The sequence below is a fragment of the Hylobates moloch genome, unplaced genomic scaffold (genome assembly GCF_009828535.3).
Source record: "Hylobates moloch isolate HMO894 unplaced genomic scaffold, HMol_V3 SCAFFOLD_1, whole genome shotgun sequence".
NCBI classification, from domain to species: Eukaryota; Metazoa; Chordata; class Mammalia; order Primates; family Hylobatidae; genus Hylobates; species Hylobates moloch.
In genome coordinates, this window is record NW_026652276.1 from 168,185,710 (window position 1) to 168,207,772 (window position 22,063).

The following is a 22,063-nucleotide window of genomic DNA, read 5'->3' on the forward strand; positions in this document are numbered from 1 at the left end:
AAATTCCAAATGGAGAGATCTCTTTTATGATTATTTAAATAATAATCTGGATAGCAGATGGATGAGAGAACCTACACTCTGTCCTTTCCCATTCCAACCCATCCAGCAAATGGCTGCCAGATTAATTTTTCTATGTCTATTCAATTTTGTTTTTACCTTCTCTTATGAGCTGAGGTATGGAATTATAATTAATTTCATCAATTTTTAAAAAAAAATTATCTAAGTTTCTCCGTCAGCATTTCTCAAATAAAGCAAAGAACACAGAAAAATGATTTGAGGAACTATTTCTAAAATTCTCCCAATGATTGTATATAACCAGTACCATTCTAAGACATAGGAGAGAAACAAATTAATTTCATACAAAAGACAACAGCAATTGGCAGCCAACTTGGGAACTTGTTAGAAATGAACACTCTCAGATCCCATTCAGACTTACTGAATTAGAAACTTGGGGGGGGTGAGGCCCAGCAATCTGCATTTTAACAAGCATTCCAGGTGAGTGTGATACACATTAACTTTGAGAACCTCTGGCTTAGGGCATTAACACTCAATTCTCTCGAGGATTATCAGTAGAAAAGACTACTAGACTATAAAATTCCTGAATTGGAACCTTATTATTTTTCATTTTCTCTTGCCTTATGCATCTGACATTTAATCCACATTCAGAGTTTTTGAGTAGTTAAAAGATAAGTATCCCCTCTGAGTTTCCCTGTTTCTCCTCATCCTATAATACCAAATTATCAGCCCAACATTTATTCTCCCTTTTTACTTCTTCCTATTTTATAAGAAAAGTAATGTTTTTCAAATCAGAATATCATATCCTAATTTTTTAAGTAATTCTGTAGATATCATGTCAAGTCACATTTCAGAGCAAGGAAGACTCTCAGAAGATTACTCAAATGCATCAACATACAGGTAAGAAAATGTCACCACATGGCAAACACACCTTTTACAGAAATAGAGAAAGATCAAAGAATAAATTAGCCATCTTTATAAGGCCTGAGTCTCAATAGTTGGTTTAACAGATTTAAGAGTTAGAATGGTTGAAAGATAGAATAATCTTTATTTTATTTTATTTTATTTTATTTTATTTTATTTTATTTTTTTGAGACGGAGTTTCACTCTTGTTGCCCAGGCTGGAGCGCAATGGCACAATCTCTGCTCACGGCAACCTCCACCTCCAGGGTTCAAGTGATTCTCCTGCCTCAGCCTCCTGAGTAGCCGGGATTACAGGCATGTGCCACCATGCTCAGCTAATTTTCTATTTTTAGTGGAGACGGGGTTTCTCCATGTTGGTCAGGCTGGTCTCGAACTCCCAACCTCAGGTGATCCACCCGCCTCAGGCTCCCAAAGTGTTGGGATTACAGGCATGAGCCACTGCGTCTGGCTACAATAATCTTTATTTTTATAATTGCTTTCTGGAAATAAAAGCAAATACATAACCAAAAACCACCAATTCTTTATTTATTGGCAGTAGTGCATGCCCTTTTTTCATTCCTTGCTCTACTTATAAATACAGAAAAAAGAACCTTAAATTAATAAGTATGCTATCTAGCTATCTAATGACATGGCACATCTTGTCCCCCACTGTCCTATCAGTGCAATACTAAGTTTCACAGAAACTAATCTCAAGACTGTTCATAATGACTTCTTCATTGCAACAATTTTTCTTTTCTTTTTTTCTTTTTTCTTTTTGAGACAGAGTCTTGCTCTGTCTCCCAGGCTGGAGTGCAGTCAGGCGATCTTCTCGGCTCACTGCAACCTCCGCCTCTCAGGTTCAAGCAATTCTCCTGTCTCAGACTCCTGAGTAGCTAGAATTACAGGCATGCACCGCCACGCCCAGCTAATTTTTGTATTTTTAGTAGAGACAGGGATTCACCATGTTGGCCAGGCTGGTCTCGAACTCTTGACCTCAGGTGAGCCACACGCCTCGGCCTCTCAAAGTGCTGGGATTACAGACGTGAGCCACAGAGCCTGGCCAGCCCCTTGTGACAATTTTTCTAACCCAACATTTATTTTTCTGGTTATATTCCATCCAACAGAGACCACCTGGAGAAAGCCAGAGTGGAGATGATATGATACTTGGTATTTCAAGTTGAAAATCATTTTAATTGTACTCTAATCTTATGTCACAAGGGTTCTGAGGTAACATACAGATAATAAATCAAGCAGTAATAAGTGCCATGGGAAGCAGTGTAGCATACCTAGAAAGAATATGGGCTTTGTAGCCATGAAGATCTTTTGGCTTCAAGTCTTAATTCTAGCCTTATTTGCTCTCATTTTATAAGACAGAAGCCATAACATTAGTATACTGCCTCATATTGTTGTTACCTAGTTCTCAGTTATTTTAAAATACAAACTCCTTGAAAATAGGAATTATATGTTTTACATACCTCTGCATTCCGCCACATTGTATTTACACAGGTGCTCAAGAGATATTTGACTAATGCTGGAATAGATTTTAATGAATTAGATAAACTCCTTAATAGGTGGCCCTTGCTTCCAGATCCCACCCCCAACTGAATTTTCTCTACTATAACCAAATTAACTTTATTAAAAGGCAAATCTGATCTTGTCCGATTCCATTTTAAAACCTTCTTAAGGTTCTCAGCTCTAAGGAAAAGTCCCTGCTAAGACCAGCATTCATCTCTTCACAGCCTATCACTTATAACTCAGCCCCGCCCACTAAACTACTAAAGCTCCTAGAATGTTGTCTCCTCCACCCTACCAGCATCTCCTGAAAAGGGTAACTCCTACTAGTCATTCAAGTATCAGCTTAAAAGTTGTTTTCTCTATCAAGGTCCACGATAATAGCTCCCCAGCCCTCAACTAACTTCAAAGTCCTTCCTCCATAACTTGATACTACACTCAACTTACCATCTAAAACTATAATTAAATGTTTATCTGCTTCTTGAGTTATCTGGTAAACTCTCTGAGGATGAGAATCACACCATATTCAGTTTTATACCCATTGTTTACCACAGTTACTGGCACACAGAACACCTTCAATAAATATTACTTATTGAACATAATGCTAAAGTCCCATGTTCCCAACATTTCCAATTTGAGAATATAATCATGTTTATTTCCCTGTTTGCTTATAAATAACTTTAAAACATGACAGCCCAATAGGTAGAAGAAAAAAAATTCTGGGGCTTTACCCTGAAGACACATTTATTATGGCACAGAAAGCAAAATCAGCACTATTTTTTTCAAAGAACAGAAAAAAATATATTTCATAAGAACTTGTTATTCTGGGGGAGGGGAGGGAGCTGCTTTATCTTGGCCCCATCCCCAGAAATTACAGTCACCAAACTGGATATGATTCTCAGTTAAAACAAGCAGAGCCATGAATAGCAAAAGAATATAACGAAACTACTGCTCAGTCTGGAATGCCATCTGAAGACCACGAGGTGACAAGCCTGGATGACTAAACAGAAAGACAAATGAGCCTGCATTCCTGATAGCACTGTGGAACCACTATACCAGCTCTGGACAGTCTACCTCTAATTTCTCATTACTTGGGGAAAATAATCCCCCTTGTTTATTTATATGACCCTTTTTTGGATTTCTGTGGCCGCTGAACATGATTCCTATTTGATGAGAAAGTCAGAAGAAAGTTTAGGAAAAAGTTTGTTTAACCTAGAGAGGAGAGAGAGATTCTCAAGACAGGAACATCAAAGAGTCTTTAAAAGACAGATATAGATGATTGTATTGGTCCATTTTCACGCTGCTGATAAAGACATACCCAAGACAGGGAAGAAAAACAGATTTAATGGACCTATAGTTCCACATGGCTGGGGCCTCACAATCATGGCAGAAGGCAAGGAGGAGCAAGTCACATCTTACATGGATGGCAGCAGGCAAAGAGAAGAGAGCTTGTGAAGGAAAACTCCCCTTTTTAAAACCATCAGATCTTGTGTGACTTATTCACTATCACGAGAACAGCACGGGAAAGACCTGCCCCCATGCTATGATTCAATTAACCTCCCACTGGGTCCCTCCCACAACATGTGGGAATTTAAGATGAGATTTGGGTGGGGACATAGCCAAACCATATCAATGATTACATGAAATGCCAAAAGAAAAATTTACAATAAATGATACCATAAACTAAAACAAAAGCAAACTTACAAAACTTATTTTCAAATTAAATTAAAGGATTATATCCATAATAAGGGTATCAAAGAACACCAACATATTAGTAAGGGAAAAAATCCAACAGGAAAAAATGAGTAAAGATATGAATAAGCAATTCGCAGAACTGAAAATCAAAATGCCCAACAAATATATTGAAAGATGGCTAGCCTCATAAGTAGTTAGAGAAATGCACCACAGGAAACTTTTTTTTTTTTTTTTTTTTTTTGAGATGGAGTCTCGCTCTGTCGCCCAGGCTGGAGTGCAGTGGCACAATCTTGGCTCACTGCAAGCTCCACCTCCCGGGTTCACGCCATTCTCCTGCCTCAGCCTCTCCGAGTAGCTGGAACTACAGGCGCCCGCCACCACGCCCGGCTCATTTTTTTGTATTTTTAGTAGAGAAGGGGTTTCACCATGGTCTCGATCTCCTGACCTCGTGATCCGCCCGCCTCGGCCTCCCAAAGTGCTGGGATTACAAGCGTGAGCCACCGCGCCCAGCCAGGAAACTTTTTTTTAAAACTCATTTTATTGTAAAAGAAAAGCATTCAGTGACAGTTTATAGAGGAAATAATTACTCTCAGACATTAATGGTGACAATAAGAATTGTGTCAATATTTCTGAAAAATAATTTAGCATTAAGTATTAAAATTAAATTGGTATATACTATGCACAAAGATATTAATTATAATATTATTCATAATAGAATACTAAAGACCATCTATACGTCCAAAATGAACACAGTTAACGTTTCAGATATCAACTGCTACAGAACAAACCATCCCAAACTTAGTATCTTAAAACAGTATGTTATTTTTCACAACTCTGTAGGTTGGCTAGCAGTTTCTCTGCTGTTTTCATCTCTGGCTCCTGTGCATTCAGCTAAAGGGTCAGCTGGGCTACTAGGTCCTAGATAACCCACTTTCACACCTGCTGGTTGGTGCTTGCTGTTAGCTGGGGTATCTTGGTTCTCCTGCAAGACACATCTAGTGCTTCCGTACACTAGACCAGCTTCCTCACACTCAGCTGCAAGAAAGTATTCCTTGAAGCCTCGTAAGGAGTTGGTTCCTGAACTCATAGATCACTTCTACCATATTCGTTCGTCAAAGTAAGTCACGAGGCCAGCCAAGACTCAAGAAAGAGATGGAGAAATAGATTCTACCTTTAGACAGAAAAAGCAAAGGCACACTGCAAAGAAGAATGCCTACCAAAACAGGAGAAATTTATGACTTAAATATTCTACCACTGGTAGGCAGGTACAGGTGTGTGTATGTGTGTGTCTGAATGTACACACATACTCACATGCACAATGAAATACTATGTAAGTTGTTAAAAAGAATGGAAAGGTTTTCTAGATAAGTAAAAAAAAGGTGTAGAATATTTAATATGGTATGTTACCATTTGTGTGTGGGGAAACTATGTGTATATTCTATCACATGTATGTATGTTTGTAAATTCTTGAAATAGATTTAAAAATTAACTATTAGAATACGTAAAGGGGTCTGCAAGCTAGCTGAAGATGCAGGGCAGTGAGGTCATGTTGGGAAGACTACCAGAAGTGCAGGCTAATTAGCCTAGAGGCGAGGACAATGGGTGTTGTGTGGAAACAGAGAGCTGCACAGAGTCATAGGCCCAGTGAAGGGTTGTGGATCCACAGAGGCAAAAGCCAGCAGGCCTCTCAGTTAATGATGCATGTTAGCAGGGGTAGATGAAGGTGGGAGATGGTCTACATGGCAGGGAGAATGGTAGCCTACTGGGCAAATAAGTAAAACAACTGGGGAAATGATAAATATATTCAGGCTAATGCAAAGCCTAGTTTCTTACTGCCAGAGAAGGCATTCATAAACATTTAAAGGGAGAAGGCATTCATAATCATTTAAAGGGAGAAAGCTAGGAAAAACCCTGGGGTGTTGGACTAGAATTGGAACTACAGGAACAACTTTATGATTCTGTAATATGTACACACAGGTACAGAAATAACTACGTATGTACATGAGTGTGTGTTTTGCATATGTGTGTGTATACAAACCATATACAAGTGTCCTAATTCTGTCTTCTATGACAGCTTGGAAGCAATGACACTCCAGTAGCAATGAGCACACTAAGCCCCCAAATCTTTGTTTTTAAATACCATCTTTCACAAAAACAAACAAACAAACAAACAACCCACAAAAAAACAAAAATAGGGCTCCTTGGAGAAATGGCTGATTCCAGGGCTCTAGCCCTGGAATCTACTTTGTCTACTCTAGTAGACAAAGCACAAGATGAACCAGGAACAGCTTGTTCTGCCAGAAAGTCCTAAGGAAATGCACAATCAATGACATAGGGGCAGGATATATGGGCAGACGAGCCAGCTTGAAGAGGCTACCATTGGCTAAATCAGGAATACCTTAAAAAGCAAAATAAATAACAATAGCAACAAATCAGAACACATTTCACAAAATCGAAATCCATGAGTCTTTACTGCTTTAATTTTAATAAATAAGAGAGAAAGAGGTGAAACTCCATCTCTACTAAAAATACAAAAATGAGCTGGGAGTGGTGGCGGGTGCCTGTAATCTCAGCTACTTGGGAGGCTGAGGCAGGAGAATTGCTTGAACCTGGGAGGTGCAGGTTGCAGTGAGCCAAGATCACACCACTGCACTCCAGCCTGGGCGGCAGAGCAAGACTCTGTCTCAGAAAAAAAAAAAAAGTAGTACCTCATGACATAATACCAACTAATATGTATAGAAGAAATAACAAAAAAATATTATTTGGCAATCATCATAAAAGTGGTTAATTCAGGTGGGAGTCATCAATGACACCCACCAAAGCTAATGAGTGGAGGGTTGATGAGAAACTGGATACTAGCATAATTTTGGAATACATCTCCACAAACACCAATCAATCACAAAGGGCACAAATATAATCTTGCCAATATCACTACTAGTGGCATGGTTTCACATTGTATGCCTCTGGATGCGACATACTGAGAAGGGCACACAGCAGCACTTCTGTGGTATTACTGCCCGGAATGCATGACCTGATTGGAATCATGAGGAAGAATCATATAGATTGAGGGTCACCACATAGAATACAGAGCATAAACTTATTAAAACTATCAAGGACATGAAAGATGGAAAACTGAGGCTGAAGAACTATGAACAGACATAACAACTAACTGTAACATGTATTCCTGGATAGGATCCTGCGCCAGAAGATAAAGAGATATTGTTGGCATAGTAGATGAAATTTGTATAGATTCTTTGGACTAGATAGCAGTGTTGTATCCATGTTGATTTTCTTCTTTGGACAGTAGTATCTTGGCTGTATAAGGGAGTGCTTATTTTTAAAAAACAGACGCTGTAGTGTTTAGGGGTGATGTGATACCATGTTGGCAGTTTGCTCTAAAAGGTTCAGAAAAAGACTGTAATGAGTATGTATGTATGTACAGAGACAGAGAGAGAGAGGGCAGGCAATGGAAGAAATTAAGCAAAATATTAACAACAGGAGAAATCTGGGTGAAGGGGATATAAGAGTTCTTTGTACTGTTCTGGCATTTTTTCTTTAAATTTGAAATTATTTCAAAATGTTTTTTTCATCTGAAAATAAAGATGTGATATAGAACATCTAGTGATAGAGCAAATGTGAATCACCTATTGCCTAAGGCCAGGAAACAGAAAGAAAACCCTGGCCGAATATGTTGATTTACATACTTTCCTTTACCATACTCTGAAGGGACGCATTAACAAGAAGGGCAATGTTTTTATGTCTATTTGGAGAACTAAGAGCATCTCAATGAACTCTCCCTTCTCTTCATGGATTTTAAACGAACATTTTACAGCTCGGTGAGGAAAGGAATCTTGACTTACTCATCTTTGTAGACCCAGCACCTAGCCCATTTATAATTTAGTCATTGTTAATGTCCTTGAACAGGAATTCTACCTCCAATATTGTTTCAATGAGAAAAATATAGTAACTTGAGTAGCAAGGATTTTGCTACACTGAAAGGGAAGGACTGTCTATCTTAAGTTAAAATTGTATGTCGGACTGAAGACAGAAAAATATCAAGGATTAACTTTCTTAGGAACTCAAGTATTAAATATCTGCTCTAAAGTCCTAAAAACAGAAGAGTGTATAACCAGTAGTAAAAATCATTATCCTGAGAATAGCAAACTGCTAACAGTTTTTGGTTAAAAATTAATGATAGAATAAAATGTTTAGGATCAACATAAGGCTTTTGGAGAAAAGAGTTGACAGTGGAAAACCATGTTTTAAAAAATGCTGAGTGTCTGAAAAATTATTACAGAATGATATCAAATTACTGATAAAGCATATATCCTACCAATAATGAGTATGATAATTTTCAAATCTGAAAGAATACATTTTCATTGCAGAAACTAAAACTCTCCAAGGCCCTTAGTTGCCAAAATCAAACTCAAAAATTTTAAAAGCTGAATAGATTTCACATGGCTCAATACTCTACCCTTCCTGGAGAATACACACATTTTTAGCACATTTTAAAAGCTTGTGGTCCCATTGCTGAACTAGAGGGAAAAAAAGGTAAACATGCCTGAAGATCTGTTACAGTTAACCATAATGAACTTTAGAATTATGTCTTTTCAAAAGTTGAAACGACTGAAAATTAATTTTGATAGTATATAATTATCTGCTTTATTGATTTATTTATTTTTAGGCAGAGTTTTGCTCTTGTTGCCCAGGCTAGAGTGCAATGGCGTGATCTCGGCCCACTGCAACCTCCACCTCCTGGGTTCAAGTGATTCTCCTGCCTCAGCCTCCCAAGTAGCTGGGATTACAGGCATGTGCCACCACGCGCAGCTCATTTTGCATTTTTAGTAGAGATGGGGTTTCTCTATTTTGGTCAGGCTGGTCTCGAACTCCTGACCTCAGGTGATCCGCCTGCCTCGGCCTCCCAAAGTTCTGGGATTACAGGCGTGAGCCACCGCACCCAGCCAAATTATCTGCTTTGGAACACAAAATATACTAGCACCTTATGAAATTAGGATTTTTCTATTCAAAGCAATATTAGAGAATTAAAAACTGTTAATGACCATATGACAGCTTCTCCCCTTTAAGGACTGTACGTCAAATCTTTTCGAGAATATTACAAGGAAAAAAAAATCCAGTAATACTATACCCCAAATTCTGTATGGCTTTTTAGTATTATAATAATTTAGTTTAGTTTATTTGTGTGTGGGGGGAGGTCTTTAAATGGAGATAAAATATATTTTGGGACTGTTCTAAGGATTAAATGAGATAATGTATGTACAACACTTAGCATGGTGACTGGCACAAATTAGGCACCCAATAAATGGCATCTATCATGCTTTTTTTTTTGAGACGGAGTCTCACCCTGTCACCCAGGCTGGAGTGCAATGGTGCGATCTCAGCTCACTGCAACCTCCGCCTCCCAGGTTAAAGTGATTCTCCTGCCTCCACCTCCAGAGTAGCTGGGATTACAGGGGCATGCCACCACGCCCAGCTAGTTTTTTGTATCTTTAGTACAGACAGGGTTTCACCATGTTGGCCAGGCTGGTCTTGATCTCTTGACCTTATGATCTGCCCACCTTGGCCTCCCAAAGTGCTGGGACTACAGGCGTGAGCCACAGCGCCCGGCCACTTATTCTTATACAGAGGATATGAAACAACCTTGCAACAGGGTCAAGTGGCTTAAAAACCTGTAACAGAAGCCAATAAAGGCAGGTGAATAGAAATCACAGTCAAATATCTAGACTGGTAACCTCAATGAGGAAAGGAACCTTGACTAATTTACCCTAGTAGTTCCAGAACCTAATAAAGTGCTTGGCACACACAGTAGATGCTCAATAAAGGTTTACTGAAATGAAGTGGACATGAAGGTATCTGGAAGGACAGGCGCAGTGGCTGACATCCGTAATCCCAACATTTTGGGAGTCCAATGCAGGCGGATCACCTGAGTTCAGGAGTTTGAGATCAGCCTGGCCAACATGGCAAAACCTCATCTCTACTAAAAATACAAAAATTAGCCGGGTGTGGTGGTGGGCGCCTGTAGTCCCAGCTACTCGGGAGGCTGAGGCAGGAGAATCGTTTGACCCCAGGAGGCAGAGGTTGTATTGAGCTAAGATCACACCACTGCACTCCAGCCTTGGCAACAGAATGAGACTCCATCTCGAAAAAAAAAAAAAAGAAAAAAGAGAGAAAGTATCTGGAAAAGAAAGAGGCAGTCTGAGATTGTCTGAAAAATAAACTGAGAATCCAAAAATTACCATTCCCCCTAAGGAAGTCACTTTGAAAAGTAAATTAAAAACCTAAACATTTTTAGATCAATGTATAAAAACTCCCCACAGACTGGTCTCTTTAATAATGACTTAGTCCACTCCCAAATCCTTTTTGGCAAATGTGTCAAATATTTGAAGGAAATATTTAAAAACTTAATCTAAATAAATGTCATATGCATCTTCAAAGGGGGAAAAATTACCAAAAGCATTGAGGAATCTTTTTCAACTTCATTTCAAGAACATTCAGATTAACTTAATTCATAGTTCTTCCATCTACTTATACATGAAAATGAGCTTGCACTTTTATCTACAAGCAAGTTGTAAATACATATATTTCACTTTCACAAGTTTGAGTGCATACCCCAGAAAAGAAAGAGGAAAGAAAACCCACTCTTTGAGAAGTGGGCAGTGCCACAGGAGTACAAAAGAGTGGCTAACAAAACTTCCCTCCCATGTTTCAGGAGTCACCTACCTGTTAGAGCCCTTGTGTACAGCACAGTCTGCACAGTTTCAGACTCCCTACATATTGAAAACTCAAAATTCTCGGTGTAGTGGTCAAGGGAACAGTGAAATAGGAAAATATAGCCCTATCTTCCCCATCCTACCCCAAGGAAAAGAGAGAATCAACAACATTTTTTCTAAGACTTCTCCAAGATAGCGCCCATCACCTCACTATAGCACCCTACTCTTATTCAGAAACTGAACAATTTTACAGAAAGCAAAAGCCACACCCTTAATAATACACTCAACTCTGTACAGTGCTTGGCTTCTGTGCTAAGTACATTTCCAGAGAGAGTTGGAGCTACATCTCCTGAGCCTACTTCAAATTAAAATCTGTGAACAGTGAGAAGTTGCAAATCAGATAATAGCCCAAATTCAACTGCTGAAAGGAGGTTGGGGGGAAAGAATCATTAAATACATCCATCTTTCTTAATGAAATGACAATGTTTTTTAGCAACACAAAACACCAAAGCTACCAGTCTACAATACACAGTAGTTTGCAGAATAACAACCTGCAGTACACAGTAAAATTATTCTTAAATTATCGTTTGCTTCCTATGATGCTCTGAAAAGTAGCAAATGCATAAAGTCATATAAGAGCTATTGTCCAATCACTGACAGCATTAAAATTATTTTTAAATCTAATTTCTGGAAAGTTCTGCAGTAGCAGTTTAAAAAGCAAATCAAATTCTAATGAGAAAAAACGTCTAGTTCAAAAATCTGAAAATACACTTTGAAGACATTCACAGTTTAAGCAGCAGGAGGGTGAGAGGCACCAAGGTGTGTAACATCTGTGAGTGGCTGATACAAAAAAAGATTTCTCTGGAATTAATGATTGAAAATAATTATCAAATACAATCTAATATGATCTTTAAAAGTCTCTTGTCTCAAAAGCAACAAAGCAAAAGCTTGTAACAAAGCAAAACCTTCCAATACAAAGATTTTTACACCTTACACATACCCACATACTTCACAAATTAAGAACTAGATGAAAATCAAAACACTAAAATTTAAAGGTATCTAAAATACAACAGTATCTATTTGAAACAGCAGACTCTTATCTTTACATTTATCTGTCAGATCTACCAGTAAAGCTCTTCTGAAATGGTCATTTCAATACAAGATTGTTCGATATGCCATTCCGTGTGAATAGAGCTTGGGAGACTAATTCTCAAAATCTCCTCAGGAGATGCTTTATTACAGCTCTAGTTTCAATGTCCTGCGACTCAAACAGCTACGTACAGAAAAACAGCTCATACACAGGGAGAAGAATCAGAATACAGGGGAGTGCTCCATTCTTTTGTTTTGGTGGCAGAAGCTGCAAAAATAAAGGTTCACTGGAGCCATCTGCACCTATCCCCACCCATCACAGCCCTGCAGAGCACTTTTACCCATCTGCTTCTCAAGACTCTCTAGCCCCCGAGGTCGGCAGAACCCGTGGTTTTCCACGTCTCAAAGGATAGGGGTGGGGGGGGGGAAGGCTGCGAGGAAGGACACAGATCCTTTGAGGACAGAGGGACAAGGAGATGCATCCAGATGGGGAGGATGGGACGCGTCACGGAGACCCGGAGGCTTGTAAATTCTCTGGGCGAAAAGCCCGGTAGGGCACAGAATGCTGCCTGTTCAGGGATGGAGACAGACAGAAGAACAATGCTCCAAAACAGGAGACAGCCACACTCCTAGTAGATCCGGGAGGGTGTGAACTAGGTAGCTCTGAACTCGGAGCCACAAATGGGTAGAGGCAGCCTCAAACACATCCGTACCGCGAAGCTGAGACTTACGGTTACTTCTCCCGCTGAGGATAAGGGTCGGTGGACCCAGCAACTCCGCAGTTCCGCCTCCGCCGCCCCTTCCTCTACAGCCGAGCTGATGACCTCAGGTACCCTACCCGCCCCACCCACCCGGACGGTTGCCCCTTCCTCGGCGGCCCGGGTGCACCCGCCAGGCGGAGGCTGATGTGGCCGAGGGTGCGCACTGGCGGCCCGCGGGAAGCGCTGCGTGAGCCGAAGGCGCCCACGGCGAGGCTCAGACTGGGTGGGCGCCCCCCATCCCTCTCCGGCCGCTGCGCCGCCTCACTCGGGGGAGGGGAAGAGGGGGCGGTGGCTCTTGCCTCCGCCTCGCAGTCAAGTCCGGCTCATGTTCCAGCCTTGCGCGCGCGCAGCCCCGGCCGCCCTCTCCCCCTCCCCCGCCTCCGGCTCCGGCTCAGCCGCTGGCACCCCCGCCGCCACCACCCTAGTCTCCTAGTCGCCTGCCACCAGCCCCTGAGAGACTGCAAGTCCAGTGAAAAGGAGCAGGAACGGCAGCAGCTCGGCCGCCGACCCGGAAGCTCTTCCACCGCCAACCGCGAGGCTGCCAAGGGTGTGAACCCGGAAGCGATTTCGTAGCCACGGTAGCGGCGGGGTGGAAAGCTAAGGCCTTTGAAGACCTGGGACCCCATAGTTTCGGGAGAGGGTGAGGGGTGAATGGTGCTGAGGTGCGAGGAGAGGGAAGGACAGTAAAGAGCAGGTGGGCAAGAGGGTCTCCGATTCCAGAGACCTGAGCTTTTGGGGCGCGGGTGGGGAGCGCGGGGGAACCTTCAAGACGGCTTTCTTTTGGCGACTGAGGGTTTTTCTGTCACAGGAAGCTGGGTCAGGATGCTGTGCCTGGGAGGAGGGAAGGAGGAATGAGAAGGCGGTGACGGTCCCTGCCCCCCTTCGCCAGGTGACCGTCCCACCCTTTTAGTTGAATGTAGCGGCCAGAGAGGCACTCGCGGCAGCCCATACGGGTGGGACCTCTCGGTGTCCTTCGGGAAACAGGAGGAGCAAGTTTGACTCCAGCGAGGGAAAACAGAGGTGGGAGACTGAACCATCTCCACATCTAGTTGCCCCAGGCAAGGAGTTTATTTTTCACATGTAGTTACAGAGAAACCATAGCCACTTTTTGGGTGGAAACTGAGCAGAGAGGCTTACATTTTTCCCCGGTAGTGGACGTTGACGGGTGGTGGCGCAGGAAAAAACCTCCCAGGCAGAGTGATTACGTATTTTTGTCATTGCAGGGAAAGGGATTCACAGCTTGTCGTTCTAACTCACTTCTCCCCCTCTAACTCACTTCTCGCCTCTACACCTTTCTCCACCTTCTAAGGTTTTTGACTTTCATCGCTTTTTCTACATGTTTTTAGCCTCACCAGAAGTCTTTCATCTCGCTGGTCTAACTCAGGATCTCAGCCTCATTATTTTCTTACTCTTCTGGAGTGCTTACGTGCCTTTACAGTTTGTTTGCAAACGCTGTCTAGCATACTAAGAGGATGTTAGCAAACCTGTTCCATGGACACTAAATGGCAGTTGTACATCTCCCCTCATCAGTCATAGTGACAACCAGAAATGCCCTCCATATTTTCCAGTGATCCCAGGTAGGTGCCACCCCCCAATTAAGGACCACTTCCACTGCATTATTTATAAGATCTTGTTACTTAGGCAGCATATTATCATTTGTGCCTCACATTTTCCAGAATGGAGTGAGCCATATAACAAAATGCCACGTTTCCTGTACTTATTCACTTGAACTCTTATCTCAGACTCAGTCTAAACATATTGCAAGCTCTAGTTATACTTTCTCGTATTTTAGTTCAGGCTACTCATTTTCTATCAGTTTGTATGCGTTTCTCCCTTAGCAGTTTTACCTTCCTATGTTACTTACTTTTGTTATTTTCCTGTCTTAAGCCTTTGTTTCCTTCTTTCATGTCACTGGAAGAATGTAGATTTTAAGTAGTCAAGTACGAATAGTTCTTGAAAATGAATTTTAAGAATATTTTGGGGATATGGTAAAAAAGTATTTGGTTTAAGAAAACAAAATACTCTCATAGTTATGTCTTTTTAAAATCACATTTGTTTACCTTTTAAAAGTTCAGGGTTCTTTGCAGTATTAATTAAATATTCTAGAGAAGTGATGAGTATTGACAAAGTACTTTGCTAGTAAATGTTTTCTTAATATGAGTTGACCAAGACAGGAATTGATTTGCTTTAAATTGTGTTTAGAAAACTAAGAGTTACTTGATTTCTCTTTTAGGTCCTTAATAGATAAAATGGTTTCTGTAATTGTGCCCGTGTATCATACAGTGTATTCACAATACAATGTCTTTTTTTTTTTGGGGCTTGCAGTCTTCAATGCATCTGTCTCATAATTTGTAAAGGTTTATTATCTTGAAGTCATTGTTAATCTGTGGTGAAAAGTAATTGCTAAATAGAAAGTCTGAGAAGAAAAAGGCCTCATCCTTTTCACATGATGTAGGAAGGTCTGTTGCATGAGGTGGGTTTTAAGAATGATTTTATACAAAAAATGGAACTGAAAAAAATTTCCTGAAGTATATAATGATAAAGAATGATATGTCTTCAAAACTTTTCACACAATGAAATGTCTCTATCCTAATGTTTCACTGGATTTTTTCTAGTGAAATATCTGTAGGGTTTTTTTTTAATCTAAATCAATGGAAAGTTTTAGAATTTAAATTTGAAAATTATTTAAATTATTTTATTTAAAATTTTTGTACAATAATTTTAATGGTTGTTTTAATCTTAGGCTAAAGTTTATGTAAAATGCCAAAAGCTACTGTATTTTAAAAGAATTTCTTCTTAAGGTAATTTTACAATCATAAGGCACTTTTTAATTATTATTTAGGGAAGTGAATTAAAAGTTACAGAGTGACATTTTCAGTTGCAGTGGAAGAAACAGGAGAAATTACTCTATCTCCTCTCAAATAACATTCAAAACCTTTTCTTGAAAATGGTCTATCTTGAGAGTTGTAGCAGTAGGGAACTCATTAAATATGAAGAGATAATTTTAATGCCTAATGGTTTTTAAAAAACTGAAGAAAGCTCATTTCAACATAGCTGGGAAAGAAACTCTTTCTTTAATGTTCTTTTAGAAATTTACTGACAAATAAATGGGGAGAAGCTTTTTCAAAAAAAGATAAAAAATAATCAGTACAGAAAGATGCACTTTAGTGTAGCCATGAAAGAAATTTATTCAGTGAAGAAAACTATTATACAACCAAGATTGTGGTTGAAATTCAGTCACTTGTTGGAAATTGCGCAATGGAGACTTAAGATTTAGGGGGACGAAGTATATGCATACACACACACACACACACACACACACACAGACACACACACAGTGAATATATTTGGAATAAAAAATTTGGATTATTGACAGGTGTGGTGGCTCACGCCTGTAATCCCAGCACTTTGGGAGACCGAGGCAGGCGGATCACTTGAGGTCAGGAGTTTGAGACCAGCCTGGCCAACATGGTAAAACTCCGTCTCTACTAAAAAACACAAAAATTAGCCGAGCATGGTGGCACACGCCTGTTAATTCCGGCTACTCAGGAGGCTGAGGCAGGAGGGAGAATCGCCTGAACCTGGGAGGCAAGGGTTGCATTGAGGCGAGATTGTGCACTGCACTCTAGCCTAAGCAACAGAGCGAGACTCCGTCTAAAAAAAACCAAAACAAAACAAAAATTTGGATTATCAGGGAATTGATAAGGGAAATGGAAAAGATTCTTAAATCACCATCAGAAAGCTTTTATCGACTGACCAGATAGTTTTGGTTCTGTGATAAGCAACTCCAAAGAAAATTATATACTATGCTTTAGCTCATCCAAATGTCTAATATCAAAGTTCTCCTTGCTAAAAGTTCTAGAGTAAATGTCAATGGATATAAAACATCTACCATTTCCAGCTTCCAAACTGTTAACAGTATAATATTCACTTTTGTAATTTATGGAAGAAGTGTATATTATTCTGAATCACTGTTTCAAGTCATTATTTACAAGATATTTTATAATCATAATCACTTTTTTTTGGCCCCAAAGGCAGATTCTTACTATGCAGTTAAGACCTATGAAAATGTATAACCTATTTTAAAATGAAAAAAGAAATACAAAGGAAATCTGAAATTATCAGCTAAGGTTTTGAGTAGTTGAACAGTGAAGATGCAGTCAAAGTCATTCCTGGCTTGCCTTTTAGGCACTATATATTCTAGGATAGAGAACATTTTATTTTTTTTAAATTTTTTTCAACGTGATTATTTGGAAATAAAAGTTTTCAATTTAAGATGCATTACTTTTTTTTTATCTTGCCATCAAATGTGTCATTTAATCTTTCAAATGATTTTTTTATTTGTTTTATAAAGCAATGGGAAATCCAGAAAACATAGAAGATGCATATGTTGCTGTTATTCGTCCAAAGAATACTGCCAGTCTCAATTCTCGGGAATACAGAGCTAAGTCATATGAAGTAAGAACATTTAATAATAATTTATTTCTACCATTGAGTGTCATTCTGTATTATCATTCACATATAAAGCCTTATTATATCTTGTAAATTTTTATTAACAAGCCATTTATTTTAGGTCTCTGCCCATTATTTTGTCTTTTTTCTGCCGCGTGCCTTTTGACCATTTGCTTTATTGACATGTAGGTTATTAGATATTAAAGGTTACTTGTTTGAGTTTTTCTTACAATATATAGCTTTCAATTTTATTACAGTTTGTGAAATGGCTCTCAAAAATTAAAAAACCACTGCAAAAGTCAGCTCACTTAAAATTTCAATCTAAACTTTGTTTTTGGTTATTTTCCCAAATAACTATTTTTAACAATTCGTTTTAAAATACTTTTTTGCCTTAAATTTTTAGACAATTAAGTTACTTTTCTGTAGTCTTGAATCGTATTTATTAGTAAACATGTAATTAAGGCTATATGTACATACATATACATATATATAACTTAATTGTTACTTTTTTTATGCAACAGATTTCAAGCAATATGAAATACTTCTAATTTAACCTAATTTATCTAGCATTTCCTTTAAACTGCTTTTTTAAGGTTGTCTGAAACCTGTTAAAGGGTACCGTAGGGTTTCTCAGTAGGCTACTGCATCAGCAGTGCTGTAGCTTACCATTTCTCACTCCTGTCTGCACTGTAGAAGCACCTTAAAACTGTAAGAACCAGGCCCCAGACATTCCCATCTGTATGGGATGGGGCTGGGCATTGCTATTGTTTTAAAGCTTCCCAAATTATTCTAATATGCAGCTAGAGTTGAGAAAGACTGCTAGCTTATTGTAGTATTCTAGGGCAAGTAGACTTTATTTTAAGCTTTCTCTTAATGTTGTTTTTCTCATCTAAGATTTTGTTGCATGAAGTTCCCATTGAAGGACAGAAAAAAAAGAGAAAGAAAGTTTTATTGGAAACGAAACTTCAAGGCAACAGTGAAATAACACAAGGCATATTGGATTACGTAGTAGAAACCACCAAACCAATTTCTCCTGCAAACCAGGGTATCAGAGGTAGGAAACTTCTTTTTTGAAAAACACATTGTTTAAAATACTTGTGGAGAAAGATTCTTTTAAAAATATACACATATTAAACCAATTTTCTTTTTATGTTCCTTTACATTTAACAAACTTGCAAAAAAACTCAAGTGTTTTTTAAGGTACACCCAAGCCCCTTCAAGATGTAACTTGACAAATTTTTTAAAAGTTGAAAAGTATTTAAAGAATTCACAATATTGATGTGAAGTGTAGTTCCCTAGGTAAGTATCTTTTAACTACTATTCCTATTTCTCTACTTAATGACAGAGGAAACTACACTCATCTCTCCAAAACTAAGTAAAAGTTAATATTCATGGATTAGGGAAAGTCCTGTAAATTACCAAGTAGCGGAGGTTTTCTTCCTATTTGGTCATAGAAAGAAGACCCTTTTCAGAAAGTCAAACTGAATTGTGGAAGTATTAACCCTGAAAGATTGAGGCCCCATTTAAAATATTACATAATAGATAGATTAAAAATTAATGATGCGTTTTCTCAGGCTGTAGAAACAGATGGCAGTCAAACATTACAGAAACTACAAACTATATCCAAGATTCAGTTACTACAATTTAAAAAGTAAAAGCAATTCAGTCAAGCAGCAGTAGAAAACAGTTGTTAGTGAAGTAAAGCATACCTCTCTATGCCTACTTTTTTGGTTTTTCAAAGCTTATTCAGTGTATATTTTTATAGGGATTAGTTGTCTGATTCATCTGTTTCAGTAAAGAGATTGTTTTTATTGCAGAGATACAGCCAAATACTGTGGTTTGATTTATTAGTTATTTTGACTATTTGTTTTCTACAGATACATAACTGAGCTATAAGCCTGTGTTTCATAACTTTTGGAGGTACCATTCACTGTATTTTAGCTCCCTGATAGGTTACTTCCCCTAATAGAGCCTGAAGAGTTTTTGTGGGTTGGGACTGTAAGCATTTTAACTCAGGATTATAAGTAGTTCCTACTTATAAGACGTGAGGCGCAGTGGCTCACGTCTGTAATCCCAGCACTTTGGGAGGCCGAGGTGGGTGGATCACGAGGTCAGGAGTTCGAGACCAGCCTGGCCAATATGGTGAAACCCCATCTCTACCAAAAATAACAAAAATTTTATCCGGCGTGGTGGTACACGCCTATAGTCCCAGCTACTCAGGAGGCTGAGGCAGAAGAGTCACTTGAACACGGGAGATGGAGGTTACAGTGAGCCAAGATTGCGCCACTGCACTCTAGCCTGGGCGACAGAGTGAGACTCCGTCTCAAAAAAAAAAAAAAAAAAAGTTCCTGCATATGATCTGTGAGAAACACTCCGAGTCTCAAAAAGAGAATCCCTTTTCTCTAATTACCAGATTCATTATATAATAAGATGATCATGAAAGCAATCTTAGCTTATTAAAAAGGCTATCCTTTTTTAGGAATCAAGGCATATGAAGACTCTCTTTGGATGCCACAGATTGGTCAGTCTTATTTACCTCAGTCTTGGACTTCTCTGATAAATTTTCATCTGAACTTATTCTACTATTGCCAGATTGTTATAGTTATCAGCATCTATCCTGACACCAAATCCCTGAGACAGAAATCTGATTAGCCTAAATCACATATTTGAGCTGACCAATCATTATAGACATAAATTATAGACAAGTCATAATTTGTTATGAATTAAATAAGCTCTGCCACTAGGTCCATTTACCCAGAGGAATATGGAAGAGATCTCACTGTTAACAAAAAACTTCCCCTGGTCCAGAGGGCTGGGTAGATTCCCTTAGGAGGAGTTATGAGTGACAGTCACCGTGAAACATATTTAGCACCATTTTGCCCTGTATACTCAGACATAAAATGTACTAATATATTTTCAGGGAGCTTTTAACAAGAAATTAAAGTAGAAAAGTTTAATATATTAATGAGCCATACTGTATCCTGAGTATCCTATTTGTTTTTCTAAATCTATGAAATATTTTTGAAGTAATATGATACCTTATATAAACATCACATGAAAATCACAAATGACTATTAGCAGTAGTTAGGCTTAAAATTTTTGTACTGTGCTGTATGTCATTTACAAAGCACTATCACACTTATACATGAAATTCTTAAATTGGTTCTGTTGATAGGTAATGATTTTCACATCTATAAAATGGGAATGGAGGCATAGGCTGTCTCCTCCTATAAGCATTTCCATTGGTAAAGGAATTAGGACTAGAACCTTCATCACCTAACTTGTCAGTGCTTCCCTGCCCCACTGACAGATCTCATAGTTACATATATAATTTGCAAAATAGGCATTTAAATAATGGATCGTAACTGGATTTGGGGAAACAGCAAGGCAGGAAAGATTAAGCAGAGACAAGACTTCAAGCCAGACAAAAGAAATAGTGCCTCTGAAGTATATTATAATGTTGTTCTGTATCTAACACTTACATTTTGTACAAGTGTTAATTTTGTAAAATAATTGGGGGCTATAATATCGAAGGTCTTAATAGTCACAAATATTGGCTCTGATATTTTGTGAATAAGTGAATCTATTTGAAGTCTTATCATTTACCTGCCCACAGAAGGCAACCCACCTGCCTTCTAGGCATTTCTACCTGGGTCAGAAACGAGGTTCTATTTCTTAGGGTGAGGAAATTGGAAGCATTGAAAGTATAACAAAGGTCTAGAGAATGAGGGATTTTAGAATACAAGACTTGTAGGTTATTATTTATTAATAACTTACTGCCAATTCAGGAAAAACATTAAGAATGGTAGTTACAATTCAGAACAATAGTTTGTAGCCCAATCAGATTTTAATAAAACCTGAAATTGAGGATGGAGGTTAAATATTAAATGAAGAGCCACTAAACATTAAGACTTTGAAACTTACATATGCCAGAATATAATAAAATTCTTACTGTCTCTATCCTAGATGAGTGAGGTGGTATATGCATATTGACCCTGCAGAGTACATTGTTGTTCTGCCTTCTCAGCTCTTAGCAGAACAGTTTTCCTAGCTATGCTTAGGAAGCTTCTCTTCTAGGGGTCAAGACCAGGACCCTAAATCTACAAGGATTGTCCACAGAATGATTTTGCATTTATCAGTTTTTATTAGTACATATAATAAAATTGACTTAGTATTTCAGTTCCTCTTAATGCTGCCTTTTAAAGTATCTGTTTTCTAATTCTCAAGGTAATTTATAAGATTTAAAAGTGTATTATTTTTGTTTTGCTAACTTTTTAAAAATGATTAGGAAAACGAGTTGTACTAATGAAAAAATTTCCTCTGGATGGAGAGAAGATGGGCAGAGAAGCGTCATTATTTATTGTTCCATCAGTTGTCAAAGGTAAAGTCTAAATGTATCTTACAAATCTTTATATACTTTAGATGCTAAGTAAAGGTCTATTGAGGAACTTAGGAATTTGCATTCATAGTTACTGCTATAATATTATAAAATACATATTTTAAAATTAATAGAAGGGAAATATCTTACTTAAAGATGTTTTGATTTCAAAATAATATACAGGCTTCTTGGCTCAACAGTAATGTTTTTGTTTTAGTTTTTAAAAGGATGAAGAAATGAGGAGGGAAGGCATAATTGAAATTTAAAGTGCTCAGGTTACAATAAAGGATTTTTCTAAAGATATGCCATAGATAAAATAAAAATTGATCCTTAAGTATTCTGGAAAATTAACAGATTATGATCAGAACCTATCTTGTATTTGGGACAAGAATCAATAATAGTTCTAATATACTCTGCCTAATAGTAATATTTTTAAAAAGGAAATCTAATGTGAAAATGTAATATTTTATTCCTTTGACACCCTGGCATAATAAACACGTTGAGTTTCAGTACAGACCTTGCAGCCTATA

At 38.5% G+C, this 22,063-nt stretch overlaps 2 protein-coding genes across 24 annotated transcripts in view; one reads left to right on the forward strand and one right to left on the reverse strand.

Annotated features, from left to right (window-relative positions):
* ANKIB1 (ankyrin repeat and IBR domain containing 1) overlaps positions 1–22,063 on the reverse strand; it is a 270,873-nt gene that overhangs the window by 144,907 nt on the left and 103,903 nt on the right. For 3 of the 5 annotated variants that reach the window (XM_058424755.1, XM_032761081.2, XM_032761078.2), the window contains exon 1: positions 12,674–13,087. The exons of the other annotated variants lie outside the window; for them this stretch is intronic. The gene's annotated coding sequence lies outside the window, so the exon portion shown is untranslated. Of the gene's footprint in view, positions 1–12,673; positions 13,088–22,063 lie in introns of those variants that run through there. 5 annotated transcript variants of the gene reach the window in all.
* Positions 13,087–22,063, forward strand: part of KRIT1 (KRIT1 ankyrin repeat containing) — a 44,365-nt gene continuing 35,388 nt past the window's right edge. For 2 of the 19 annotated variants that reach the window (XM_058424768.1, XM_032761082.2), the window contains exons 1-6: positions 13,280–13,397; positions 13,512–14,280; positions 15,029–15,176; positions 17,058–17,161; positions 18,050–18,209; positions 21,444–21,536. In XM_058424768.1, coding sequence (XP_058280751.1) covers positions 17,060–17,161; positions 18,050–18,209; positions 21,444–21,536 — 355 coding nt within the window. In that variant the 5' untranslated portion in view covers positions 13,280–13,397; positions 13,512–14,280; positions 15,029–15,176; positions 17,058–17,059. Of the gene's footprint in view, positions 14,281–15,028; positions 15,177–17,057; positions 17,162–18,049; positions 18,210–21,443; positions 21,537–22,063 lie in introns of all 19 variants that reach the window. The other 17 variants (XM_032761088.2, XM_058424779.1, XM_032761089.2 and 14 more) reach the window with 17 other exon arrangements.